The following is a 24,094-nucleotide window of genomic DNA, read 5'->3' as shown; positions in this document are numbered from 1 at the left end:
CTTACCCCAATTAGATTCTCCTGGGGATTTGTGACATCGGACAACGCCACCAATATTGTGCGTGCATTACATGTGGGCAAATTCTAGCACGTCCCATGTTTTGCACATACAATGAATTTGGTGGTGCCGAATTTAAAAAAAAAACGACAGGGGCGTGCAAGAGATGCTGTCGGTGGCCCGAAGAATTCAGCCAAAGACTGGAGAACCAGCAAACACTCCTGAACCTGCCCTGCCATCAGCTGAAGCAAGAGGTGGTAACAAGGTGGATTTCAACCCTCTATGTGCTTCAGAGGATGGAGGAGCAGCAAAAGGCCTTTCAAGGCTATACATCTGCCTACGATATAGGCAAAGGAGGGGGAATGCACCTGACTCAAGTGCAGTGGAGAATGATTTCAACGTTGTGCAAGGTTCTGCAACCCTTTGAACTTGCCACACGTGAAGTCAGTTCAGACACTGCCAGCCTGAGTCAGGTCATTCCCCTCATCAGGCTTTTGCAGAAGCAGCTGGAGAGACTGAAGCTTAACCAGGATTCACGGGTGGTCAATCTGTTGAAATCAGAGCACTACATTTTGGCCACCGTGCTCGATCCTAGGTTTAAAGCCTACGTTGTATCTCTCTTTCCGGCAAACACAAGTCTGCAGAGGTTCAAAGACCTGCTGGTGAGACACATGTCAAGTCAAGCGGAACGTGACCCGCCAACAGCTCCTCCTTCATTTTCTCCCGCCACTGGAGCTGCGAGGAAAAGGATCAGATTTCCAAAACCACCCGCTGGCGGTGATGCAGGGCAGTTTGGAGCGAGTGCTGACATCTGGTCCGGACTGAAGGACCTGCCAACGATTACTGACATGTCGTCTACTGTCACTGCATATGATTCTGTCACCATTGAAAGAATGGTGGAGGATTATATGAGTGACAGCATCCAAGTAGGCACATCAGACAGTCCCTACGTATACTGGCAGGAAAAAGAGGCAATTTGGAGGCCCTTGCACAAACTGGCTTTATTTTACCTAAGTTGCCCCCCCTCCAGTGTGTACTCCGAAAGAGTGTTTAGTGCAGCCGGTCACCTTGTCAGTGATCGGTGTACGAGGTTACTTCCACAAAATGTGGAGAAGATGATGTTTATCAAAAGTAATTATAATCAATTCCTCCGTGGAGACATTTACCAGCAATTGCCTCCAGAAAGTACACAGGGACCTGTGATGGTGGATTCCAGTGGGGACAAATTAATACTCTGTGAGGAGGGGGATGTACACAGTGAAAGGGGTGAGGAATCGGAGGATGATGATGAGGTCGACATCTTGCCTCTGTAGAGCCAGTTTGAGCAAGGAGAGATTGATTGCTTCTTTTTTTGGTGGTGGCCCAAACCAACCAGTCATTTCAGCCACAGTCGTGTGGCAGACCCTGTGGCTGAAATGATGGGTTTGTTAAAGTGTGCATGTCCTGTTTATACAACATGAGGGTGGGTGGGAGGGCCCAAGGACAATTCCATCTTGCACCTCTTTTTTTATTTATTTATCTTTGCATCATGTGCTGTTTGGGGCCAATTTTTTTAAGTGCCATCCTGTCTGACACTGCAGTGCCACTCCTAGATGGGCCAGGTGTTTGTGCCGGCCACTTGGGTCGCTTAGCTTAGTCATCCAGCGACCTTGGTGCAAATTTTAGGACTAAAAATAATATTGTGAGGTGTGAGGTGTTCAGAATAGACTGGAAATGAGTGGAAATTATGGTTATTGAGGATAATAATACTATAGGATCAAAATTACCCCCAAATTATATGATTTAAGCTGTTTTTGAGGGGTTTTGAAAAAAAAAACCTGAATCCAAAACACACCCGAATCCGACAAAAAATTTTAAGGGCGGTTTTGCCAAAACGCGTCCGAATCCAAAACACGACCGCGGAACCGTATCCAAAACCAAAACACAAAACCCGAAAAAGTTCCGGTGCACATCTCTAATATATATATATAGTTTGTGTTTTGTTGTTTCACTAGATACTCACCTAAGTAAAGCGGATCTCCAATTAAGGAAATGCATAATGAAGAACTGAGATGTTCTGGGCTGTTGTGATGTTTTTTCTTGAGTAATCACAGCTTGGTTGTGATTGGCTGTTGGTTTGGGGTTTCTTACTGTACCCTTCCACATTATAGAGTCTGCTCGTCATTCACCATAGAACTGTAGGCAGGGGCAAAACCAGGGAGGACAGATCTAGCCTACAGGCTGGTGTGATTCACATAGGCTCAAGACATCACTAATCCAGAGACTCAAATATGGGAGCTAGCAATCAAGACTCAACACTAGAACAAATTGGGTGTGGATTATTAGATCTACACTAAAAAGGTCTACAGTCAATAGGTCTACCACTAATGGTAGACATGCATTAGGTCAACAGGGTGAGAAGTCAACAAAGAATAGGTAGATAGTAGAAAAGGTCGACATGGTCAAAAGGTCAACATGAAAATGGTCGACACAACAAAGGTAGACACAATTATTATTTTTTTGGGGGGGGTGTTCTGTCACTTTTCTGCCACATACAAATGGTGCACCACGTCCCCTCCCATGGCTCGCTTAGTTTCCCATGCTTCGGACAAGTTACAAGTCCCAGTCATAGTCCGCGTGGATGGTAAAGTATTAAAAAGTTTAAAAATAAAGTGTGTAACACAGATATTCGGACCTTCTTCTTGGCCAATAATCAGTCCAATTGTTGGGCCGACCAAAACTATCTGCCAGTGTGTACTTAGCGTAAGTCTTTTGTGCCCGTCTGAGACTGGGGGCCAACAGAACCTCGGAACCCTGTACAGGTGTCCTCCTTATACCCTTCCCTGTTGCTGGACCTGGATGAATGGATGGCCAGATACTTTGGTGCCCGACTAGTGCAGTTGACCAATAAATACACACATATTAGTTAATGGTCTCTAACTACTTAATTTTCCATCAGGAATTATTCTTTTCTGGACAACGTTCTCGTCCACTGTCTGTGGTTGGTGAAGGTGCAGTTTGATAGAAGGAAAATGACCAAAAATGGTAAATGGAATAGCTACGTTGGAGGCCTCAAAAGTGTCTCCAAATCAACTTAGACTGTTGATAACAAGCGATAATTAAAGGTCACTAGCTATGTGTATAGATATAAGGAGAAATTAATTTTGATAAGAAATTCCACAATCCTGCCAGGAGTGTGTCTACTAATTAACCTGTTACATGTGCATTCTCGTGTATGTAAATGGACCAGGTGTGTGCTAATAACTATCTACATAGGTAGTTGCTGTTTGCGCGGGCAACCCTTCTAGATAATGGATAAGATGGGAATCAGCCGGGAAACTGCCCACTGAGTCATTAATAGTATAATCACTATCCCCAAGTGTACATAATAGAAATAATTGCAGGTTTATTGGGATACAGAATCTGCTTTGGGTTATTTAATAGTACCAATGTTTTATATATATGGCAGACATGTTTCATATATGTGAAGGCATTGCATTTACCATGCTGGCTGCACATGTCAAAGAGACAAATCCCCATTTATAATATAAACATTTATAACACAGATCAGAAATAAATATACAGTAAATCTATTTTGTAAAACAAATGGTCCTTCAATTTACCACCATGATCTTGGAATTGTATAGAGTTATGTAGGACATAAATGCGCAATATGGCTTTTGCTGTCCGCAAACTCAGGAATAATAATCTCAACAGATTTTCTTTAGGTACTATGGCCCAGATTTATCAAGCCTTTGAGAGTGTTAAGTTCCACAATGATAAAGTACCAACCAATCAGCTCTTAACTGTAATTTTTCAAACACAGCCTGTGACACGGCAGTTAGGAGCTGATTGGCTGGTACTTTATCACCGTGCAATTTATTACTCTCAAAGGCGTGATAAATCTGGGCCATTAAGGGTAGTTGCTCTGTTGTGGTAGACGTATGTTACCTGCCCCAACAATGGGGCCTGTATTAGGGGCTAAGGGCGGGATGTATTAAGATGCCGCTTATCGCAACGATGTTGATCGCATATGTACTAATACTGTGAGGTGGTCTGCGGGGGTCTCCGTCACTCCCCGGGATCTTCACACTGCCTAGACACCGGGAAGCAGCAGCAGGCCCCCGGTGCCTCCTCCTCCCCCCTGCAGCTGGAAGGACCTCCGGCTGCGTTGCTAGGGGGAGGAGGAGATTACCTTCTGGTACCAGGGCTTCCTGGAGGAAGGTATGCTGGGGGAGAGGGGGGTCAGCGTCTGCGGCGGGGGCGGCGGGTTGCGGCAGTCGGCGATAAGAAGCCCATGGATGGCGAAAAACCGGCGGTAGGGTCTTAGTACTTTTGAAAATGCTGTAAAACCCCCATTTTCAGGGGTTTTACTACATTTTTCCTTTAGTACATCCCGCCCTAAGTCCTCCAGGTCCTATAGTGGGTCTGGGGATTTGGCATCTGTGGCCGCCGTAGCTTTAAGACACTGATCGGCCAACCGGCCTGATACAAGGCAAAAATGAACAATCTCCTGAGTGAAGAATGTCCTTAGCGGAATCGTGCAGTGGTGAAGGCAGTGATAGCGGTGTCCTGAGGCAAACAGGGAAAACCTTCTGGGGAACACGTTTCGCTCTCCATAATGGGAACTTTCTCATAATGGGATCTTTCTCAAGTCCCCAGTTGTGCACATCTGCAGTGGAACAAAAATGGTGTGAAGCTGAAAAGAAACAGTTTTTGTTCTTTTTATTGTGTTTTTGGAACACAGAGCACCTTTGTCTGTTCTTCCTCATATTCACCTCCTTCATTGGAGCATTTATCATATCTGTCCATGAGCTTTAGAATCCCTTTGTTGCGCTCGGCTGCCCCCAGTCCAGTGAACCAGCTGCTGACTGCGAGTTCCATCTCGTCATCACTTCTAAAATGTTTTCTACCCAGGAACCCTTTTAGCTTGATGAAAATGTGAAAATCGCTTTTTAAAAAGGTCCATATTGTAAGGTGGATGATCAAAAGCCTTCCAACCAAAACTGTGACAAGTGATGGTCGCCCCAGACGAGCGTCGTCATGCATGTTGGTCCATTACTGAACATTCCACACCACTTTCCCACATCACCCTACACCTGTTTTAATTGATGATGAATTTCGCCAGGTCTGACTTTCCGTGCATTGAAGATTCGAATAACAATCCTCACTTCACAGTGATCCGGATTTCGTATGGGTTCCAGTCAATGGATAGACAGTGTCTAGGTAAGCAGTCGACAGGTCAACTCCGTATGGTTGACATGCAATAGGTCAACAGTCAATATGGTCAAAAGGTCGACTGTGTCCAAGGTCGGCGGGTACAGTAGGTCAATAGGTTAAAAAAGTTGACATGACAACAAGGTCGACACACAAATGGTGTTAATCCAATTTTCCTCAACTTTTGTTTTATTTACCATCCACGTGGTCTAAGATTGGGAACAGTAACCGCGGCGAGCGCAGCGGCAGCTGAGCGAGGCACCCTGCCTGAGGCGTGGTGAGCGAAGCGAGCCTGCGATGGTCCATGTTTTTACCTATTGTGGTCACAGGCTGTGAAATGGACAAATTTTGCTAAAAAAAAAAACACAACAAAACTTGTGTCGACCTATTTTGTATCGACCATTTTCATGTCGATCTTTTAACCCTGTCGCCCTTTTGTACCTATCAACCTTAAACACAGTCAAGTTTTTGACTGTCAACCTTTTGACCCAGTTTTGTTCTGTCGACCTTAGGCACAGTCGACCTCTTAACTGTCGATCTTTTGACCCTGTCGACCATTTACCTGTGGACCATATGGGGTTGACCTATTGACTTTAATCAAATTTAGATAGATCTATTATTCCACGTCCATTTTGTATTATAGGGTTTATTTTTAGTGATGCACAAAACCCCTAAAAACAACCATAACAGCACGCCACTCACAGAGCAACAGGTTACGGAGACCGCCGACCATGAATTGGGGTAAGTGAAGTTCCTGGTCAGCAGTAATGTGCAAACTGGTATTACTTTGTGGATTACTGTCCTATCTGAACGTGCTTTGGGGGTTATTCCGAGTTGATCGCTAGCTGAAAATGTTCGCTGCGCAGCGATGATGCAAAAACACGGCAGTTCTCTGGATGCGTATGCGGCGCAATGCGCACATGTGACGTACTTTCACAACGGCCGATGTAGTTTCACACAAGGTCTAGCGAAGCTTTTCAGTCGCACTACTGGGTGTCAACTGACCGTTTTCAGGGAGTGATCGAAAAAAACGCAGGCGTGCCATGAAAAACGCAGGGCGTGTTTGTGACGTCAAAACAGGAACTGAACAGTCTGAAGTGATCGCAAGCTAGGAGTAGGTCTGGAGCTACTCTGAAACTGCACATTTTTTTTTTCGTAGTCGCTCTGCGATCCTTTCGTTCGCACTTCTGCTAAGCTAAAATACACTCCCAGAGGGCGGCGACTTAGCATTTGCACGGCTGCTAAAAACAGCTAGCGAGCGAACAACTCAGAATGACCCCCTTTAATTCATAGTAACCATCTACCATTCTCTTTAATAAACTGAATTAAAAAAATAATGGATGTTGCATCCTGATTGGTGCGTTCAAGTGCATTTGTAAATAGTGCAAGTTAATTAAACAAAGCCTCTCTTTTTTCATTGGCTATTATTCTGTCTTGTAATGCGCCCTTTGTTCTGTCAGAAATCCACAGCCTTCATTCGATTCTCTTTAACCGCATTAATAAGAGAGACATTATATTATTTGACAGAGCAGAAATCTCTCCTTTCATTACCTGCACTAAAGGTATTTGCTGAAATGCTTGAAGACCAGTGACCCAAATATGTGTTTTCTTATGTCAGTGGTGGCCCAAATAATCTGTAACAAGAGCTACATGTGTACACACAGCTAAATGACCCCTGAGCGTTCCACACCACTACTTTCCTATCCAGTATAAAAGACATACACAATCCCTAACATACGTCGTGCAGGAACATTGCCCCATATAAATTACTCGGAAAAGAGGAGACCTACAGTATTACTGATGCTTGGGAGACTGTTATAAAGGTTTGTTCACACTTTTACAGAAGTCTATTCATGTATGGAAAATACCGCCAAAGCCAACGCATTTTATCCTGCAAATCTGGTAAATTGATTATTATTATTATTATAATTTATTATTATTGTTATCCTTTATTTATATGGCACCACATGGGTTCCGCAGCGCCCAATTACAGAGTAAACAGATAAGCAAAACATGAAGACAGTGACTTACAGTTCAATACAATATAGGACAAGTACAGGGTATATAAACAATCATCATCGATTATTTCATGAAGACCATCTATGTTTAAATAATAATGTCCATGACTTCCGTCCTCAGTAGGAGAAATGTACAGAGTTCAAATTAGAACAGTCAACGTTACTTTTATTGTTTTATTTCTCTCTTTACGATTCAGATTTATGACATTATATGAAGCCGTCATAAAAATCACTCACTTGTATGCATAGGCCCTTGGTGTGGGATATGATCAGAGTCCCAACCGCCGGGTTCCCGAACTAGCGTTGTGTGTCGGATCGAATGAGAGGTATGCTGCGGATTGGGGGTTAGATTTAGGCTGCAGCGAGGGGGGGTTATGTTTAGGCTCCCCTGGGGAGGGTTAGGGTTAGGCTGTAGGGGGGAGGGGGGGGGGGGTAAATTCAGGTACACCTTGGAAGGGTTAGGTTGTGGGGGGGTAGGTTTAGGCTGCAGGGAGGGTTAGGTTTAGGCACCACTGGGAAGTGTTAGGGTTAGTCTGGGGGGAGGGGGAGGTTTAGGCTATGTTTCTATGTTTCTAGGTTAAGGGGGCCATTGGGGAAAGGTAAGTATGCTTACCTTACCCTGTTTGGTTTCTCAACATCGGGATGCCATGATTGGTATTCTGACCGCCAGAATCCCTAACGCCGGCATATCAATCCCAACCCCTTAGTAGAATATGCATGATGCATCTTTGAGGAAAAGTCTGTTGTTGATCCTTCACTGACTGTTACCCTTGGAGAACCATGAAGCCCCTATCTGGGGTCTGTATGTTACCTGTTGGTGGCTTCCTGTCTAGCAAGAAGTTTCCTGCTTCCACAAATATTACTTGTGTTGGTCCACCTGTGTAGATAAGGTACCACTGTACAAATGGCTGTAAATAAGTTTGCCTGATTGTATAGTGTCATATACTGTAGATGTGTACTCATACACATAGCATCTATAGGGCACAAGATGCCTTGCACGACAGAAAATCTCCAAGAGGAGAAGCTGGGAAACGACTTTAACAACGCATGACTTCGTTGAATATATGTACAAAGCCTCAGATGAAGCACAATGGAGTTTGGTGTGAGAAAAAGCCACAACCCTTTTTATACAGATTCAGACCCATATATACAGTACATTCTGGTCTGGAGCACATACTTACACCCGATAAAGTTACATTCAAATATGAAGAGGGGGACATGACATCTGAGCACTATTTGCTAATCTCTGCACTCGGAGTGCCCAGATCAGCTGGGGGAACTCACTTAACTGTGTTCTACAAAAAGGAAAGGGAGGGGGGTAGCACTGTGGGGGAAATCTATGGTCACTGGGGGGGGGGGGGGGTGGGCATTAATGCCATAGAGGGTAATATTACCACTGGCGATTTGGGAATCTATTGATACGACACGTTTGTTGCCGCTAGAGGGAATGGTTATTCTTCAATGGGACCTCTGGACACTGGGGCGGAGCTAATGCCACTGGGGAATCTATTGCCACTGGGGAATCTGCTGCCACTAGACACCGCATTTTTTTCTTTGATAACATGTCTAAATACATTTTTCTTAAATATAATTTTGACTTAATGAAATAAGAAAAGAAAGTCTAAGACTTCTCTGAGCATTAAACATGGACCAATGATACTGTGGTTTTAAGTGTAAAATGAGACGCAATTTGGACAAGATGACAAATGGGCTTTACCCTGCCGTCATTCAACAGGTTGCAGCTTCAGCCTCAAATCCTCATCTCACTGAAAGAGACAAGAGTGTGACACGGATGGGGTAACGTGCAGTGCACATGAGAGAGAGATACAAGAAGGGAAATTACCTAATTGGCTAATTATATTCCTGTTTTCATGCCACGTAATATTTGCCACATAAGCCCTTGACAAATCCAGATCATCCCCAGAGCAAATATTATCAAGCCTGTGTGCTTTACACATAACAAAAAAGAATTCTTATCGTCGCCAATTAGGCAAACAAATCCTAGATATAAAAATGACCTCCATCAGCAAAGAAGCACACTTTCAACCTCACCACCAAGGAGGACAGCAATGGAACGCAATGTCTTCTGCTGGGTGGCTGCAGTCCTTATAGTAGGGGCTCAAGCATACCTACCTATCAACTGTAAGTGTTTGCTGCCATTATCCCATGAGAACTACTTATCTATGGAGCTGCACAAATAATAGGCAATAGTGCACTGCAATTATACAGCATTATTATCTGATAATTAATATTAGTGATATATTATTTTATTAATATTAGTATTATATTATATTATGAATAATGCTAAATTCTTGACAGTTGTCAGCAAATTATAACTTAAAGGGGACATTTATATGCTATTTTTATACCTAGATCGTTTATCTAATCTATACACTTTTAATTAAAATAAATAAGGGAAGAGTTGTCCAGAAATTAAGGGGTACATTTACTAAGCAGTGATAAGAGCGGAGAAGTGAGCCAGTGGAGAAGTGGCCCCATCAACCAATCAGCACTGAAGTAACATCTATAATTTGCATACTATAAAATGATACAGAGCTGCTCATTGGTTGATGGGGAAATTTCTCCACTGGCTCACTTCTCCGTTCTTATCACTGCTTAGTAAATGTACCCCTGAGAGAGATAAGGTACCAACCAGATTCTGTCACTTTACAGGCTGCGTTTAAAAAATAGCAGGAGCTAGTTGGTTGGTACTTTATCTCTTTCTCCATGCTTTCATAGTCTCCTGCATAACTACAAATGCTAGTCATGTGATGTAGAGGTGGTTGGGGAAGGGAGGGTAGGACGGGGTGGTCTTAGGCTGGGTACACACTTGCCGATGTCACATCAGATGTGACATTGTGCAATATCCCTCCCGCAAACGATATAGTTCATACACTCTGAACGATATCATTTGCGTCTCGTCAGTGACGGCATGCACCCACATCCAGGAGCATGCGGTCTTGTACAATATCTTTAGATTTCAAGATGGAAACTAAAGATATTGTACATTGTTAATGCCCCATGGGAGCGTGCATCATTAATGATACAGTAAATAGACACTGGACGATGTGAACGATATATCGAGCGATCTGCCGGATCGGACGATATATCAGGCGCATATCGCCAAGTGTGTACCCAGCCTTAAAGTGCACACTATAGATTAGGCTCAGAGGGGCATTACAAATTCTCTCTGCTCATGGCATTACCTGCCATGTGACTGTGGTTACTATGGTATTAAAACACTGCAGATTTATAAAGCAGTCGGAAGAAACAAACTAGGGACAAATGGTTAAAGTAACCAAAATAGTTTTATCGTTTTATAGCCTATCACAGATACTAGGATAAATTTACTAAGATGGGAGTTCTATTTAAGATGGGACGTTGCCCATAGGAACCAGATTCCAAGAATTATCTTCTAGAAGGTGCTAGATAACTGAGAAGTAGAATCTGATTGGTTGCTATAGGCAACATCCCATCTTAAATAGAACTCCCATCTTAGTAAATTGTGTGAGTTTGGGGGGGGGGGGGGTGGAGGGAGGGGGCAAACTTTATTTTTCCATGGGATTGCTGCTTTAAGGAAAACATGTTTTTGTAATGTCACAGTCATTTAGGAATAGTGTAATTGATTTAAGATTCTCTTTGTAGGAATAGAGCTGTACATTTACAGGTGTTGTGTGCGACGATTATGACGAGATTCGATGTTTATACACAACTTACTGTACATTTGTTATGTTTACCTAACGCTTAAACAGACAAGTGCGGAGTCCAGCCCAAATCAAGAGATCAATGCGGCTATGACGGGATTACGGGCGATGAGTGCGCCAAGCGAGGGTGCTGCTTTGATAATTCCGTGAGTGACAGTATCTGGTGTTACAACCCTTGGAGATTTGAAGGTGAGTAACACATGTATAATAATAATCGCTGAACCTTCTAGAAGGAAATGATTTCATTTTAAATACAATTATTTGAATATTTTTTGTACTGTGTTGCATGAAACATTTAATCGGCGTGAGGGGAACACAGAAAAGATGCCAGGGTTGTATAGAGAACGTGGTGATAATTACTATCTTATTCGTACGGCACAACAGATTGTCCACAGCGCTGTACAGGGGCGTAAACATAAAAACATGGCAGATAACTGACCATAAGGACATAACTGCAATACACAACAGCTAACCATAGCACAACTACCACACATTACACTCATACCACAGGCTGGGTAGATACATTTTAAACAAGAAAACTGATAATCAATACTGAATACAGATGAGCAGGGTAATCAGTGGTGCCAAGAGAGGCAGGGTACAAATTACCCGGGCTCAGGTCTAATGGACGGGCCCAGTGAGGGTCCAGTAGCAGGGCTGGTTCTTGCCCTTGTGGCGCCCCGGGCAAAAATATAGGGGCGTGGCTTCATATGGGGGCGTGATCAGTTACGCCCCCATTTTCCCCCCTGAAGCGCCGCTGAAAGAAAAAAGAAAAGAAAAATTTATACTTACGATCCCCGCTCCTGATTCCAGACTGCTGCAGACCTCTGCCTGCGCCGCTCTTCTCCTCTCCTCTCCTCGGATCTAAGGGAGAGACGTCAGTCATGACGTCTCTCCCATAGCACAGCATAGACACTAGAGGTCAATTATGACCCCTAGCGTCTGTGCCACAATGCTGTGCGGTGCGCGATGACGTCATCGCGCACTGCACAGCAAAGGTCCTCTCCACGAAGGGAAACTAGACGCGTAGCGTCTGGTTCCCTTCGCAGCGGGAGGCACAGCGTGGGGCACTGCGGGGGGCACAGTGGCGGATCTTGCCATGGTGCGGCGCTCTCCGGAAGGCATCGGCGCCCTCCGGAGGGCGGCGCCCCGGGCAAAAGTCCTGCTTGCCCGTGGCAAGATCCGCTACTGTCCAGTAGGGGCCCAGGTCCCCTCCTCCTTACCTAGCAGCTGCAGCTCTTTTCCTGAGCCCAGAACACGCTGCTGTGTACTGGGCTGCAGTGTGGTCATGGAGGTGCTTAAAATACTATTTTTTTTCAGTATTTTTTTCTAAGGGTACATGACCACACCTCCTGCGATTAGGCCACACCCCTTGAAAAGTATCTGGGCCCATCCCGGCTCTAGACTGCCCTGAGGGTAATAAGTCAGCATAGGGCATGACAGTGACAAACAAGGATGGCAGAGTTTATATACATGGGGATCCGTTCAATTTACTGGCTGTCGGAATCCCGGCGGTCAGGATGCCGACGCTGGAATCCTGACAGCTGGCAATGCTGGCACCCATAGAGTGGGAATGGAACCTGTGGTGAGTACAGCTCAGCCCGCTAGGGGACTCGTACCGCTCGCCCAGCTGCTGGCATTCTGCCGGGCGGAACGCCGCTGTCCTATACATACGACCATAACTAGTATTAAACAGTTAATCAGATGTCCAGACTAATGGATCCGAATAAATTCTTAACTTTAGAATCTAGCATATAAATAGGGAAGTGCTACTGTGCCGTATTCTATACTTATAGACTAGAATACTGAGAGTTTATCCAGCAAAAGAAAACTGCTGCAGATTATGTCTGTGCAATATAACTTAATAGATAAATAAATATTAATTGGGTAGTTACTACAACATACCAAATACGTGTAGACTCAGAGATTGATGGTTAGGAGAAGTGGTACTGTGCAATTATCGGAACATACAGAATATAGAGAGACTTAAGGCCCATACACACTGGGCGATTTTGAGCTCAAAGCAGCTGACTTTTGGCGTTTTGAGCTACTTTGAGCTCAAACTCGTCCTGTGTGTATGGCTGGGCAATGAGCGGTGAGCGCTGATGCGCGCTCCCGCATCATCTCCGGCCGGCGAGATGTTTGAGCAGCCGAGTGAAGCACTTTCCACAGTCTTCTACTGTGGAAAGTGCTTCACCTCCCGCGTGAACATCGCTGGGCACAGGCAGAGCCGGTCTTAGGCATAGGCAAACTAGGCAAATGCCTAGGGCATTTGTTATGGCTAGGGACACAAGCAGCTTCTGCTGATTAAATTGATATGCAGCAAGCCTATATTCTGGGTGTGACTGCGGCTATATCAGCATTTGAATTGCAACGTTACAGTGTATTCCTGGAAATCACTGTAACATAGCATTTAGTATGCAGATACAGACACAGTTGCACACAGAATATAGGCATGCCGCATATCATTTTAATCAGCAGAAGCTGCTTGTGCATTCTAGCCACATAGTAATGCAAATAAGATGCAGAAAAAAGGTACCTAACATTAGCAGAGCTGCCATTTGCCTCACGCCATGGGGCGCTATGCTGCATGGCGTATTGAGACAAGATGTATGAGGACACAACTGTATCCAAGCAGAGGCAGAGATCACAGTGTTAGCGGCTGTGTGATTGCTGTGTGCGGGTGGGTTGGTTGTGCAGTAGTGTTCGGCATATGTGTAAGGGGCATTGTGTGTGTGACTAAAGTTGCACTACTGTGTGGCATAATTTGAATTGGGGGTACTATTGTGTGGCCATGCCCCTTCCCAGGAAGAACACACCCCTTTTTGGACTGTGCGCCAGATGCGCAATGTATTTAAAATATAGGGGGTAGGAACACCAAAATGAGGACTGCTATTATTATTATTATTATTACCAGTTATTTATATAGCGCACACATATTCCGCAGCACTTTACAGAGAATATTTGGCCATTCACATCAGTACCTGCCCCAGTGGAGCTTACAATCTATATTCCCTATCACATGTACATGCACACACACATTCACGCTAGGGTTAATTTTGTTAGGATCCAATTAACCTACCAGTATATTTTTGGATTGTGGGAGGAAACCCACGCAAGTACAGGGAGAATATACAAACTCCTCACAGTTAGAGCCATGATGGAAATCGAACCCACAACCTTAGTGCTGTGAGGCAGTAATGCTAACCATGGGTGAGGGGTGATGGTGCTGGGAAAGGGGCGCAGGGTCAGAGGCGGAACTAGCGGTGGTGCTAGGGGGCACCAGCCAAAATCTTGCCTAGGGCATCATATTGGTTAGGGCCGGCTCTGGGCACAGGGAAGATAGCGCAGTGTGTATTCACCATTACAGATTCATGTTTATGAGATGTGGTACTGTGCAGTTATCAGAACATACAAAACAAGGATAGGCATTGAGTTTAATGTGTAGAAGTGATACTGGTAACTTGTCAGAACATACAGAAGAGTCTATGTACCAAGCCTTGGGTGGAGATAAAGTGCAGAGGTAAAGTCCCAACCAATCAGCTCATAACTGTCATTTTCAAACACAGACGGTGACATGGCAGTTAGGAGCTGATTGGCTGGTACTTTATCTCCATCCACTTTATCTCCATCTAAGCCTTAGTAAATAGACCCGTAAGGATGGATACAGAGATTCGTGCTTAGGAGAAGTGATACTGTGCAGATACAGAACATACATAATAAGGATAGACACAGAAATTCATGCTTAGGGTTAGGAGAAGTGATACTGTGCAGATACAGAAGATACATAATAAGGATAGACACAGAGATTCATGCTTAGGAGAAGTGATACTGAGCAGTAACAGAACATACATAATAAGGATAGACACAGAGATTCATGCTTAGGAGAAGTGATACTGTGCAGATACAGAACATACATAATAAGGATGGACACAGAGATTCATGCTTAGGAGAAGTGATACTGAGCAGTAACAGAACATACATAATAAGGATAGACACAGAAATTCATGCTTAGGAGAAGTGATACTGTGCAGATACAGAACATACATAATAAGGATAGACACAGAGATTCATGCTTAGGAGAAGTGATACTGTGCAGTAACAGAACATACATAATAAGGATAGACACAGAAATTCATGCTTAGGAGAAGTGATACTGAGCAGTAACAGAACATACATAATAAGGATAGACACAGGGATCCATGCTTAGGAGAAGTGATACTGTGCAGTAACAGAACATACATAATAAGGATGGATACAGAGATTCATGCTTAGGAGAAGTGATACTGTGCAGATACAGAAGATACATAATAAGGATAGACACAGAGATTCATGCTTAGGAGAAGTGATACTGTGCAGTAACAGAACATACATAATAAGGATGGATACAGAGATTCATGCTTAGGAGAAGTGATACTGTGCAGATACAGAAGATACATAATAAGGATGGATACAGAGATTCGTGCTTAGGAGAAGTGATACTGAGCAGTAACAGAACATACATAATAAGGATAGACACAGAAATTCATGCTTAGGAGAAGTGATACTGTGCAGTAACAGAACATACATAATAAGGATGGATACAGAGATTCATGCTTAGGAGAAGTAATACTGTGCAGATACAGAAGATACATAATAAGGATGGATACAGAGATTCATGCTTAGGAGAAGTGATACTGTGCAGATACAGAACATACATAATAAGGATGGATACAGAGATTCATGCTTAGGAGAAGTGATACTGTGCAGATACAGAACATACATAATAAGGATGGATACAGAAATTCATGCTTAGGAGAAGTGATACTGTGCAGATACAGAAGATACATAATAAGGATAGACACAGAAATTCATGCTTAGGGTTAGGAGAAGTGATACTGTGCAGATACAGAAGATACATAATAAGGATAGACACAGAGATTCATGCTTAGGAGAAGTGATACTGAGCAGTAACAGAACATACATAATAAGGATAGACACAGAGATTCATGCTTAGGAGAAGTGATACTGTGCAGATACAGAAGATACATAATAAGGATGGACACAGAGATTCATGCTTAGGAGAAGTGATACTGTGCAGATACAGAACATACATAATAAGGATAGACACAGAGATTCATGCTTAGGAGAAGTGATACTGAGCAGTAACAGAACATACATAATAAGGATAGACACAGAGATTCATGCTTAGGAGAAGTGATACTGTGCAGATACAGAAGATACATAATAAGGATGGACACAGAGATTCATGCTTAGGAGAAGTGATACTGAGCAGTAACAGAACATACATAATAAGGATAGACACAGAAATTCATGCTTAGGAGAAGTGATACTGTGCAGATACAGAACATACATAATAAGGATGGATACAGAGATTCGTGCTTAGGAGAAGTGATACTGTGCAGATACAGAAGATACATAATAAGGATAGACACAGAAATTCATGCTTAGGAGAAGTGATACTGTGCAGATACAGAACATAAATAATAAGGATGGATACAGAGATTCGTGCTTAGGAGAAGTGATACTGTGCAGATACAGAACATACATAATAAGGATAGACACAGAGATTCGTGCTTAGGAGAAGTGATACTGAGCAGTAACAGAACATACATAATAAGGATAGACACAGAAATTCATGCTTAGGGTTAGGAGAAGTGATACTGTGCAGATACAGAACATACATAATAAGGATGGACACAGAGATTCATGCTTAGGAGAAGTGATACTGTGCAGATACAGAACATACATAATAAGGATAGACACAGAAATTCATGCTTAGGAGAAGTGATACTGAGCAGTAACAGAACATACATAATAAGGATAGACACAGAGATTCATGCTTAGGAGAAGTGATACTGAGCAGTAACAGAACATACATAATAAGGATAGACACAGAGATTCATGCTTAGGAGAAGTGATACTGAGCAGTAACAGAACATACATAATAAGGATAGACACAGAGATTCATGCTTAGGAGAAGTGATACTGTGCAGATACAGAACATACATAATAAGGATAGACACAGAGATTCATGCTTAGGAGAAGTGATACTGAGCAGTAACAGAACATACATAATAAGGATAGACACAGAGATTCATGCTTAGGAGAAGTGATACTGAGCAGTAACAGAACATACATAATAAGGATAGACACAGAGATTCATGCTTAGGAGAAGTGATACTGAGCAGTAACAGAACATACATAATAAGGATAGACACAGAAATTCATGCTTAGGAGAAGTGATACTGTGCAGATACAGAACATACATAATAAGGATAGACACAGAGATTCATGCTTAGGAGAAGTGATACTGAGCAGTAACAGAACATACATAATAAGGATAGACACAGAGATTCATGCTTAGGAGAAGTGATACTGTGAAAGAAGTTGCACTGTGCATGTTCTCACAGTTACAGAACAAGTCCAGATATTGTAAATCAGTAGTTCTCAACCTCGGTCCTCAAGTATCCCCTAACAGTTCATGTTTTCCAGGTCTCCTCACAGGATTGCAAGTGAAATAATTTGCTCCACCTGTGGGTCTTTTATAATGTGTCAGTGAGTAATGAATACACCTGTGCACCTGCTGGGTTACCTGCAAAACATGAAATGTTGGGGGTACTTGAGGATCGAGGTTGAGAGAGAACCACTGTTGTACATCACACTCAGCATATAAAATAAATAAGCCATGCGTTACCATGTAGTACTGGGTCATGTATAGACAATAAAATCATATTCTGAGATTTCCATCTGATTCAGGAAATGTGACCACTAATCAGTTCTAATGCCATTTCCTTTTCTAAACGTATAGCCACAGAATGTAACCCGGCTTCACCCATTGCCAGAGTCAACTGTGGCTACCCAGGAATCTCCCAGCAAGACTGCACATCCAAAGGGTGCTGTTTCGATGACACCTTTCCCCAAGTTGTGTGGTGCTATCAGCCCGTCATTAAAGCAGGTAAATGTCAGAGGACACAGAGACACACTGATTAGCTTCCATTTTGTCAGGAGCCAATTATACTGCTTTGGACTGTGGGAGACAATCGGATACCCACAGGAATACCAAGCAAGCTAGGGGAGAACATACAAACCCCACACATGTAGAGTATGACCCTCGATATAACTGAACCCTTGATCCCGGAGCTGAGAAGCAGCACAGCTAACCACTGTGCCACCATGCCGGTCTTTTTCAGTTACACCACTGAGTATGGCAGTAAATGTATTTGCCCTCATGTCACCTTGTGGTGACCTTTCCTAAAGTTACTGCACATTTTTCTTTATAATTTAAGAGTAACCGTTTTATGGTCCTGTATAATGTCAATTTCGTTCCAATTTATATCTTGTTTTTCCTGTCAGTGGAACATGACTGCGTTGCCGTAGAACCAAAGACAAGGGTCAACTGTAGTCCTCCGGGTGTTACCCCTGACCAGTGCAAGGAGAACGGATGCTGTTTTGATAATAGTGTGCCTGATGTACCCTGGTGCTTCAAGCCAGAAATTAAAAAAGGTGAGTACTTCGTTTCTTGGGGGAGATGTATCAAGCCTTGGAGAGAGTTAAGGTGGAGTAGTTGCTCAAAGCAACCAGTCAGCGTGTAACTGTCATTTCAAAGACTGTGCTAGATAAATGACAGCTAGAAGCTCATTGGTTGCTCTGGGACACCACCACTTTATCTCTCTCTAAGGGTTGGGTGGAGATAAAGTACAGTACCAGCCCATCGGCTCCTTACTGTCATTTTTCAAACCCATGGCAGATGGGAGCTGATTGGCTGGTACTTTATATCCGTCCACTTTATCTCCACCCAAGGCTTAGTAAATAGACCTCTAAGACTTGAAATAGTACATATTCCCCTAGTGTGTTATTACATATTACCCGATGGTCAATAATCTATGGCACAGTCAGACTGCGTGCGACTCTCTAGTTGTTGGGGGGACCACAAGTAGCCTGTTACCCCCGTATAACGATTTCAAATCTGTCCAACCACGTACGTTATAAAATCCTAACCCTGTGGATTATGGGGGTCATTCCGAGTTGATCGCTAGCTGCCGTTCGGAATGACCCCCAATATCATTCATTCCTTGTAGATTATAAAAATACTAATAATTCACAATGCATATTTATCTCTTTGCACAGAGACCATCCAGTGTGCTGTGATGCCCAAAGCCAGAGTGAACTGCGGCTATGCCGGCATCGACATGGACCACTGTTACCAGAAAGGATGCTGCTATGACTCCAGAGAACCGGACGCCATCTGGTGTTTCTACCCAGACATTACAGACGGTAAGTCTGACCCTAATGCAGCTCTCTGCAGCCTACGTGTACAGTTTGGGGGGGGAGATTTGCAAAAGCTTCTAGATATTTTAAGTGGAGGTGTTGCCCATGGCAACCAAACAGTATTATTTATCTAGTGCATGCTCGAAAGTGATAGGTACAATCTGATTGGTTGCTGTGGGCGACGATCTCATTTTTTTTCTTTTTGTAAGATTTACTAAGTATAACCCACAGCATGAGAGAACCAACATCCTGGCATCTCTGTATTATTTTTGTATATCATTTAGGTGCTAAATTAATTTAGACAATGTACCGTAGGACATTCTGGAGAAGTCTGGGTTACGTGTGGCATTGGGAGGTTCTGATAATTACAAAATGTAACATTTTGATGTTTGACAACTAAAAAACAAATTGCCACGCCGATACTGTGTTGCTGAAAGCCAGATACAAATTAATTATTTTATTATTATTTATTACCAGTTCTTTTTATAGCGCACACATATTCCGCAGCGCTTTACAGAGAATATTTGGCCATTCACATCAGTCCCTGCCCCAGTGGAGCTTACAATCTATGGGGGTCATTCCCGAGTTGCAGAAATGCCCCCAGTTGATATGCCCCCTTTAGTTATGCCCCTTGCAGAAATGCCCCCAGTTGATATGTCCCCTTTAGTTATGCCCCTTGTAGAAATGCCCCCAGTTGATATGCCCCCCTTTAGTTTTGCCCCCTCTAATAGTGCCACTTACACACAAAAAACTAACACAATATACTCACCTTTTGCCCCGCTCCTGCGTCCGACCGCTGCCATCCACTCCTTCCTGACCGCCCACTCTTCAGAACTATGGGAGAGACATCATGACGTCTCTCCCTAGCGCGCCGCACAATGCAAAAGCCGGAGCTCAGTAGTGAGCTCCTGCCTCCAGCTTGCGATGTGGAGAGGGAGCCGGGCGCCCGCTGGTAACACAACCTCAGCGTGCGCCCGGCATCTCCCTGCGGCACCGGGCACACGTCGGGTTAGGTAAGCCGGAGGAGGCGGAACTGCGTTCCGTCTCCAAATGGAACTGATGGATCGCAGTTCCGCTCCGTTCCTGCTCACTTTAACCCCTGATTAAACTGCTGTTTGTGTTACACGCGTACCACCTGCCATTGTAATTACAGGCTGCAATTATTTCTTTCCTATTTTTTTTTATTTTTACTATAGTAAGTACAGTAGGTCAGACAAATGCCGCGAGGTTACTGAGCTCCTTGCACAGGCTGCTTTATATAATGATGTACAGTTGTGACCGATAGATCGTCTCACACTGTATCATCTGCCCTTATACAGTACAGTACTGTGTATAAAAGGATCACTAGGCCCTGACGTTACTTCCAGCAGTATTACTTTTCAGAGATGACGAGAGAGATCATTTATACAGACTTTGAGCTTCTTTGATTGTCATTTTGTTTTGTTTTTGATTTATTTTCAGACTCCATCACTGAATAAGGACCCTGCGCAGAGGTCACCGCCTACGTCCTGTGGCCACAGGTTCCCGCTTCCCTGATTTGTTCTTTTTCCTGTCACTCACACACCCGCAGTGAATTTATCTGGCACAGATGAGCGCTGCTATCACAAACCATACATAAACTATATAAGCTGCTTTATTGTCTGTGTTTTTTTTGTGTATATTTTTGTAAGCAATACTAAATATATATAATCATCATTACCTTAGAGCTCATATCTATATTAAATTATCCCTGGACAGTGAAATACAGCAATGTCTGTTAAGTCACTCTATACACATAGCTTAGGCTTCACTGCCGGAATGAACTTAAAATGGCGGGAAGATTGCAATGCATGCTGGATCTTCTGATGAGAAATGGTGGATTAGGGACCTTCCATAACACAGGAGTTTAAATAGGAATGTGTCTGATTTGGTGCACAAATGTAACATAATAAGATTTTATTTTACAAAGATGAGGTACAGTATTTTAAAGAACCACAATGGCAGTGGGTTAATCCACAATGGCAGTGGGTGTCAAACTGGGTGCTGTGGCACCCTGTGGTGCCTCAGTGCACTTACAGGAGTGCCCTGGGTTGGTGGTCCACCAGCAGGACCAGACTGCCCATTTGGCACTTCTGGCAAATGCCAGAAAGGCTGATGAGCCGGTGGGCCGGTCCTGCCATCCAGAGGGCCGGAAGGCCACGTGCAGCGTAGCCTCTGGCTCTCTGCTGTAGAAGCTCCCCAACCCCCCCCCCCCCCTAGCTGTCTCCATGAGAATGGAGGCGTGCCGTGAGTCCACACCCCCTGGCCCGTTTCCATGGAAATTGGTCGCTAGTGTGCACACGCATTGGCGTCACAAGGCGGGTGCCAGTCTCCGTGGGGCAGCCCAGTACAGCCCCGCATCTCCGGAGATGCTGGGCACGCCTCCGGAGTGACGACCCGCAAGACCACGCCCCATTTATTTGTGGCCACGCCCCTTTCTTTGTAGCCATGCCCCCTTTCTTTGCCACGAGCGCTGGCATATGAGGGGTGCGCACCGGGTGTCGCCACACCTGGTGACGCCTCTGCACACGCGCCCCCTTTCCACGCGCTTGCCAGGGACGAAATTAGCCCCCAGTCCGTCGCTGTCCACCAGGACCAATATAAATTATTTACGGTCAATGTAATTGGCAAAACCAGTGCCCGTGGCTTCCATCCAGTCATAACATTTGTGGACAACACACAACTGACCCTAAGGATGACATTTAAACACAATTTACGTATATAATATATTTTCTGAATAAGAAACATTTGGCCTAAGGATGCCGTGAAAAAAAACAATGTGATACTCTAGGGCGCCGTGATTCAAAAACGTTTCTATGGCAATAGTGCCCAATGCCCTCATTGCTGGGCCCTTAATTATAAGTGTGAAATTGTTTCTGGACCCCAAAAAAGCATGTGTTACCCCAAAAATAGGTTCTGTTTCTTGGTTCTCTGACTCACATGTTGAGCAGCACTACAGACAGTAATGAAAAGAATATAGCAGATGATTCGTCACAAGCCCTTGTGGATTAAATACAGCACTTGAGTGTGCCAGACACAGCTGCTGAATTTCTGCTGGCCTGCAAACAACCACTACAAGATTGTTCTACTCAAATAGTTTTACCAGAGGAACGGGTCACTGTTATATCACACACACCTCCTGCATGTTATACCTAATAATTAGCTAAGCCTGTACGGGATCCGGACTTTAGGTCGACGGCACTTAGATCAACACTCATTAGATCAACCACTATTGGTCGACATGCATTAGGATGACATGATCACTAGGTCAAAATGACAAAGGTCGACACATGAAAAGGTCGACATGAGTTTTTCACTTTTTTTAACTTTTACATACTTTACGATCCACGTGGACTACAATTGGGAATAGTAACCTGCCCTTGCGAGCCATGCGAGGGGGCACAGGGCCTCATTCAGACCTGATCGCATGCTAGGTTTTTCTCTCTGCGCTGCGATCAAGTCAGAACTGCGCATGCATATGCAGCGCAATGCGCAGGTGCGTCGCACGGGTACAAAGCGGATCGTTGCTGAGCGATGGATTTAACGAAGAATCCATTCGCACGGGCGATCGCAAGGAGATTGGCAGGAAGAAGGCGTTTGTGGGTGGCAACTGACTGTTTTCTAGGAGTGTTTGGAAAAACGCAGGCATGTCCAAGCGTTTGCAGGGCGGGTGTCCGACGTCAGTTCCAGGACCGGACAGGCAACAGGTGATCGCAGCGGCTGAGTAAGTCCTGGGCAACTCAGAAACTGCACAAAACTTTTGTGGACCACTCGGCTGCACAGGCATTCGCACACTTGCACAGCTAAAATACACTCCCCTATAGGCGGCGGCTATCTGATCGCCGCGCAGCAAAAAAATAGCTAGCGAGCGATCAGGTCTAATGCACTAATTATCCATGTCGATCTTTTCCATATCGACCTAATGACCGTGCTAAACTATTTCAGGTGTCGACCTAGTCACTGTCGACCAATAGTGGTCGACCTAATGAGTCAACCTAGTTACTTTCGACCCAATGATCTACATCCCCCTGTACTCAGTGGGATAGTCAACACAGTGTTCATACAATAAAAGGGATAAGCAGCAACGCTTTGGTAAGTAGTTGAATTAATAAGGGTATTTAAATATCCCTTTAACGTGACTTTATCAAGAGCTAATCAATGCTTCTTTGTGCTTAAATATTAATTTAATCTTTAAAAAGATATACAGTCAGGTCCATAAATATTGGGACATCGACACAATTCTCATATTTTGGGCTCTATACACCACCACAATGGATTTGAAATGAAACAAACAAGGAGTACAAATTTACTAAGATGGGAGTTCTATTTAAGATGGGATGTTGCCCATAGCAACCAATCAGATTCTACTTCTCATTTATATAGCCCCTTTTAGAAGGTATACCTGGAATCTGATTGGTTGCTATGGGAAACATCCCATCTTCCCATCTTAGTAAATATACCTCAAGATGTGCTTCAACTTAGTAAATATACCTCAAGATGTGCTTCAACTTAGTAAATATACGTCAAGATGCGCTTTCATTTGAGGGTATTTACATCCAAATCAGGTGAACGGTGTAGGAATTACAACGGTTTCAATATGTGCCTCCCACTTTTTAAGGGACCAAAAGTAATGGGACAATCGACTCAAAAGCTATTTCATGGACAGGAGTGGGCTATTTCCTCGTTATTTCATCATCAATTAAGCAGGTAAAAGGTCTGGAGTAGATTCCAGGTGTGACATTTGCATTTGGAATCTGTTGCTGTCGACTCTCAATATGAGATCCAAAGAGCTGTGAAGTGAAGCAAGCCATCATTAGGCTGAAAAATCAAAACAAACCCATCAGAGAGATAGCAAAAACACTAGGTGTGGCCAAATCAACTGTTTGGAAC

The 24,094-nt window shown here is 43.8% G+C and overlaps 1 protein-coding gene across 1 annotated transcript; it reads left to right on the top strand.

Annotated features, from left to right (window-relative positions):
• The first annotated feature begins 9,243 nt into the window (after positions 1–9,243).
• On the top strand, positions 9,244–20,818 carry LOC135050293 (putative gastrointestinal growth factor xP4). The gene is made up of 6 exons (XM_063956689.1): positions 9,244–9,353; positions 10,964–11,104; positions 17,727–17,873; positions 18,272–18,421; positions 19,046–19,192; positions 20,648–20,818. Exons 1-6 carry the CDS (start codon positions 9,281–9,283, stop codon positions 20,662–20,664), a joined length of 675 nt encoding a protein of 224 aa, XP_063812759.1. The 5' UTR covers positions 9,244–9,280; the 3' UTR covers positions 20,665–20,818.
• The last annotated feature ends 3,276 nt before the right edge of the window (positions 20,819–24,094 follow it).

This window comes from Pseudophryne corroboree, chromosome 2 (assembly GCF_028390025.1).
Source record: "Pseudophryne corroboree isolate aPseCor3 chromosome 2, aPseCor3.hap2, whole genome shotgun sequence".
Classification (NCBI taxonomy): domain Eukaryota; kingdom Metazoa; phylum Chordata; class Amphibia; order Anura; family Myobatrachidae; genus Pseudophryne; species Pseudophryne corroboree.
This window is presented reverse-complemented; position numbering and strand designations above follow the sequence as displayed.

Coding starts and splice junctions, on each gene's coding strand:
- LOC135050293 (XM_063956689.1), top strand. CDS start 9,281: ATGGAACGCAATGTCTTCTGCTGGGTGGCTGCAGTCCTTATAGTAGGG. Junction 11,105..17,726: donor CAACCCTTGGAGATTTGAAG/GTGAGTAACACA, acceptor CTAAACGTATAG/CCACAGAATGTAACCCGGCT. Junction 18,422..19,045: donor CAAGCCAGAAATTAAAAAAG/GTGAGTACTTCG, acceptor CTCTTTGCACAG/AGACCATCCAGTGTGCTGTG.